The 4,386-nt window shown below is 31.6% G+C and overlaps 4 protein-coding genes across 4 annotated transcripts; 2 read left to right on the top strand and 2 right to left on the bottom strand.

The window, feature by feature from the left end:
- On the top strand, positions 1–434 carry AAJ76_1810004932 (hypothetical protein; the record flags this gene model as incomplete). Its single annotated transcript, XM_024474309.1, has 1 exon — positions 1–434. A coding segment is annotated over one exon (434 nt), but the record flags the coding sequence as incomplete, so codon positions are not given.
- Positions 435–1,492: 1,058 nt separating this feature from the next.
- On the top strand, positions 1,493–1,699 carry AAJ76_1810003442 (hypothetical protein; the record flags this gene model as incomplete). The annotated part of the gene is made up of 1 exon (XM_024474308.1): positions 1,493–1,699. The coding sequence occupies one exon, from the start codon at positions 1,493–1,495 to the stop codon at positions 1,697–1,699; it is 207 nt and encodes a 68-aa protein (XP_024329647.1).
- A 1,089-nt stretch (positions 1,700–2,788) lies between these two features.
- Positions 2,789–3,175, bottom strand: AAJ76_1810001760 (hypothetical protein; the record flags this gene model as incomplete). The annotated part of the gene is made up of 1 exon (XM_024474307.1): positions 2,789–3,175. One exon carries the CDS (start codon positions 3,173–3,175, stop codon positions 2,789–2,791), a length of 387 nt encoding a protein of 128 aa, XP_024329646.1.
- A 787-nt stretch (positions 3,176–3,962) lies between these two features.
- On the bottom strand, positions 3,963–4,112 carry AAJ76_181000823 (hypothetical protein; the record flags this gene model as incomplete). The annotated part of the gene is made up of 1 exon (XM_024474310.1): positions 3,963–4,112. The coding sequence occupies one exon, from the start codon at positions 4,110–4,112 to the stop codon at positions 3,963–3,965; it is 150 nt and encodes a 49-aa protein (XP_024329645.1).
- Between the last annotated feature and the right edge of the window lie 274 nt (positions 4,113–4,386).

Here is a 4,386-nt window from a genome sequence, read left to right as displayed (position 1 = left end):
TCAAAAAGAGATATTTAAATAAAGATAATTCAAGTAGTTTTGGTTATTACAGTTTTAGTGATTCGAACTTGATGTCTGAGAAAGATTATAAGAAAAGGAGAAATAGACGCAGATTTAAACTAGAAAAATTTAAGAAAGATGTGGTATATACAGGAGAAAGTAAAAGACGAAAGTTGGCTTTAGAGAATATTTTTGATAATTTTAAGGAAGTATTTGATACCAGTTATAGTGAAATAAAACATTGTAAGCTAGAAAAATGCAAAATTGAGACAGGGGTGGGGGAAAAAGTTATTAGGGGGATAGATAGTACCACAAGAATTGATCGAAAGAATAGAATGACATCTAGAGGATGTGGTGGAAAAAAAGTAATAAGAGAATCGACGTCTGAATGGAAAAATTTTATTAGATTGTTGAGAAGCCAAACGACGAGATAAGATTAGTTAGCAATCTAATCGCTCTAAATGATATTGTAAATAAATATGAATATAAACTTGCGAATCTATGAGACATAGTTAGAGAAACATAAAGATCTAGATGTATGGCAATATTTGTCCCCCAAAAAGGCTTTTATAGCATAGAAATTGAAGAAAGTGATAAATACAAGACTGTATAAGAACATGGTGTGAAAGTATTTGAATGGAACAGTATGGTGATAAAGTCAAAAAACTCCTCCCAGATATTGCAAAGGATTATGGACAGAGATTTAAGAGGGAAAAGAGTAGATATTTATATGGATGACATTGTAGTCGATGGAAAAGGCATTACAGAACACGAAAATTTGGTAATTGAAACATTAAAGAGGCTCAGAGAGAACAGCATGAGGATAAATTTAGCTAAAGTGCAATTTTCTTGAGAAAGGGTTAAGCCTTTAGGCATCACATTAAATAGAATAGATATAAAACCATCGGAATTATGATAATGAAGCTTGGAGTTTCCTGTGCCTGCGTGTGTGTCGGGCGTTAGACGATTTTTATGATTAACCGGGTGGTTTGGAAATTTTATTAAATACTGCGCAAGACTAACTATTAGTTTAACAGACGAATTAAAAGAAGATTATAGAAAATGGAAATGAACATGTTTGATGAATGTAGAGTTTGAGAATACGAAAGGGGGTTTAAAAGATTTGGGTACACTACAAATTGCTGACTATGATAAGGAATTTTTATTAAGAACGGATGTGAGCAAGATCGGCATGGAAGCAGTATTATTACAAAAAAATCAGAAAGGGGAATGGGTTTCATTTTAGTAGGAATCTAAGAAGTTCACCCCGATGAATGTGATTTTTATTTCGAAAACGGTGATGTGTGCATTTTTTTGGGCGGTAAAGAAATTTGAATATGAGCTCAGAGGTAGAAAATTTAAAATTTAGACTGGCCGCAATGTTTTAGATAAATTCAAAAACAAATCAGACTTTGAAAATGATAGAAATAACCGATGGGTTGAAAAGATACAGGAGTTTGACTTCACTATTGAATATAGGAAATCGAAAGGGATGATAGTAACGGATATGTTAAGTATAATTTATACACAGGAAGAGAAAGAAAAGAAAAAGATGATCCAAAATAGTAGAGACAAACAGGTAGAAGGTAAAGTAATGAAGCATGTAAAAGAAAAAGACAGTAAAATGAGTTGGACATTTGATAATGGCAGGGAAAAAGAGATACAACTAGAAAAGGGGGGGGGGTGCGGTGCTAATTAAAGAGCGCCATTTAAGTTAAAAACATAGAGGGAAAACAGCAGTTTATTATGTTTTAAGAAATGATTATTATTGGCCTGATATTAAGGATCATATTGAAAAGAAGATCAGAAATTCTGAGACTTTCAAAAAATACAATAGGAAAACCGGGGGTGGATGTGACTTTATAAGTACAATTAGATACTTGGGAAAATTGGACAGATCTGATAGAGTTTAAAGAAGAAAGATACTTTATAATTGTAGCTGCTGATTATTTTACCAGAAGAATGTGGGCTCGGTCATTGAGAAGCAAAGGTGCTCGGGTGTGGTGGAATTTATAAAAGATTTATGTAGACAATGGGAAAAAATCAGAGGCAATAATAACAGACAACGTTAAAGAATCCTAAAATGATCTACTAAGAAAATTGTGTAGTAATTTAGATTATGTGGAATCGTTGTAAAGTAAGTGTTGAATTGTACACAAGCGATGGTAAAGTTGAGAAAATTATAAGAACAATCAGAGAAAGTATATTAAAAAGCAATGAGAAAATATTTATCGACAAATTAGCAGAATCAATAGAAAAGTATAATACATTTTTTTTACAGTGAAACTGGATGCACACCATTAGAAGCAGTAAATGATAAATCAGGAAAGGTAATGGTAGATGATAGCTTTGATGGGAAATATGCCAATGAATTTAAAAACCGTTTTCGCGAGAAATTTGAGAAAAATAGGTGGATGAGAATTTCTAAAAATAAAAATCTGCTTGGATGCAGCAAGTATACTAAAGGAAGGATTCTAGACGAAAGAAAAGTTGTTAGAAGATGTACCGGTGATTAGTATATAGTAATATTAAAGAATGGAAGACCGATGAAAAAAAGATATTATGATCCGAAAGTCATGAGAAAAGGGCGGGGATATATGAGACTAACCGTTTGGTTCGGGATATTATATATTGTTATAAAAGTTCAGACCTCCATAACAAAGGTTTTAATATATCATATAATGAATTTTTGGAAATTTTATTCTTTAATTGATAAGAGAAACGGGGGTCTTTAAGCGCAAACTGCCTAAATATGAAAAAAGAAAAGAAGGGGTAAAAAAATAATTATTTATTTAAATAAAAAATAATCGCAGTATACCGATATAAGTTTCAAAAAAATTTCGCGTTTTTTATTCATTAAATATCTTCTTTTAAAGGTATATTGAATAAGCCGTTCGTCTATGCTAGAACGCTTTAAACCGTGTTTTTTTCTCATTGAACTTTTCATATGGGCCCAAAACCTCTCAATATTTTTGGTATGTGTCTCATCACTTTCACAAAACCCTTCTGTGTGGTTAACAACGTCATGATAAAGTACAAGATTCGTAGTAGTTGCTGGATACGACAGATGGCCGTCTGTATCGACAATACCAACAGGCAACTCAGTCCTCTTATAGATGAAGTTAATGACTGTATGGTTCTGTAGGCAGTTCTTAACAAAAAAAATTTCTGGCATCTGTTCAATCTATTCCTCTAAGAACCCATATAGTATCTTTAGTGTCATCATCCGTACATGTGGAGCTTCGAATAATGCCTCTTCGTGATAAAACACTTTCATCTACTTCAACAATTACTTCTTATCCGTTCACAATGATGGATCTTTGCATTATATTGTGTTTAACACAATCAATGAGGAGGTTTTTATACCCTGAAATGGTTAAATTTGCAAAAAAACAAAAATGAGCAAATTGATTTTAATTAACATCTAGAAGTAGAAAATAGATCAAATGCACGACTTTAGTTAATGGTATTATTGATCTAAACAATGGACATCTTTTTTAGGCAATATTTTTTTTACACATATATGTTATTTGCTACTAGAATCAGTCCGCCTGTCCATAGTACATTCGTTACCACAATTTTAACAAGGTATATTAAGTTAAATAATTTCATAATTCAGGAGAAATATTTTTAATTCATGCATATCCGAAAATATTTTATCTATAGCACTAATTTTTATTTGGGGTTAAGTTTTTTTAAAATTTATCCCCAAATAAAGATTGATATTATAGATAAAATCAAAAAAAGACATATACAGTAAAATTGCTTAGGTTTCTATTTAAAACAACTTTGCTTTTGAAGCGTAAACTGCCTAACTGCCGACTTTTTCTATTACAGTGCTTATTTTTCGCACGTATATTTAATTTTTTAACCCTTATTTTTAAAGAAAAATTATGGTAGGCAGTTTGCCCCAGAAGACCCGAAACATATGCTAAAATTTGTGGACCTTGTACATCTTTATTTTAATACAATATTTCGTAATAATAATGTCTGTAAGCGTATACATTGACAATGTTTTGGATCGGGTTCTTTACAATCGCAGTAAAAAAATAATTTTTAAATAATTTAATAAAAGATATAAACTTTTCTCTAACAACACCCACCCCAAACATAAATTCTAATATAAGTTTTTCTCTTTGTATTATACTTAGATCTTTTTCTGGCCTCGATTTCTCTTTTTAGTCTGTTATTATAAGACTTTACGTACTGGGTATGCACGCCTGATATAGGATCAACAAAATTACACTAATGGCAGACAGTAGCGTAATAATATGCATCATTGTCTGCCAAACTTCTATATGCTTTCCATTCATCAGAATGAATTATATTGCCGGCTTTAACCACTTGATTTATTATAGGAATTGGGACATTGGCCGAACGGGACTC

This window comes from Vairimorpha ceranae (genome assembly GCF_000988165.1).
Source record: "Vairimorpha ceranae strain PA08 1199 chromosome Unknown NODE_181, whole genome shotgun sequence".
In the NCBI taxonomy this organism is placed as follows: Eukaryota; Fungi; Microsporidia; family Nosematidae; genus Vairimorpha; species Vairimorpha ceranae.
This window is presented reverse-complemented; position numbering and strand designations above follow the sequence as displayed.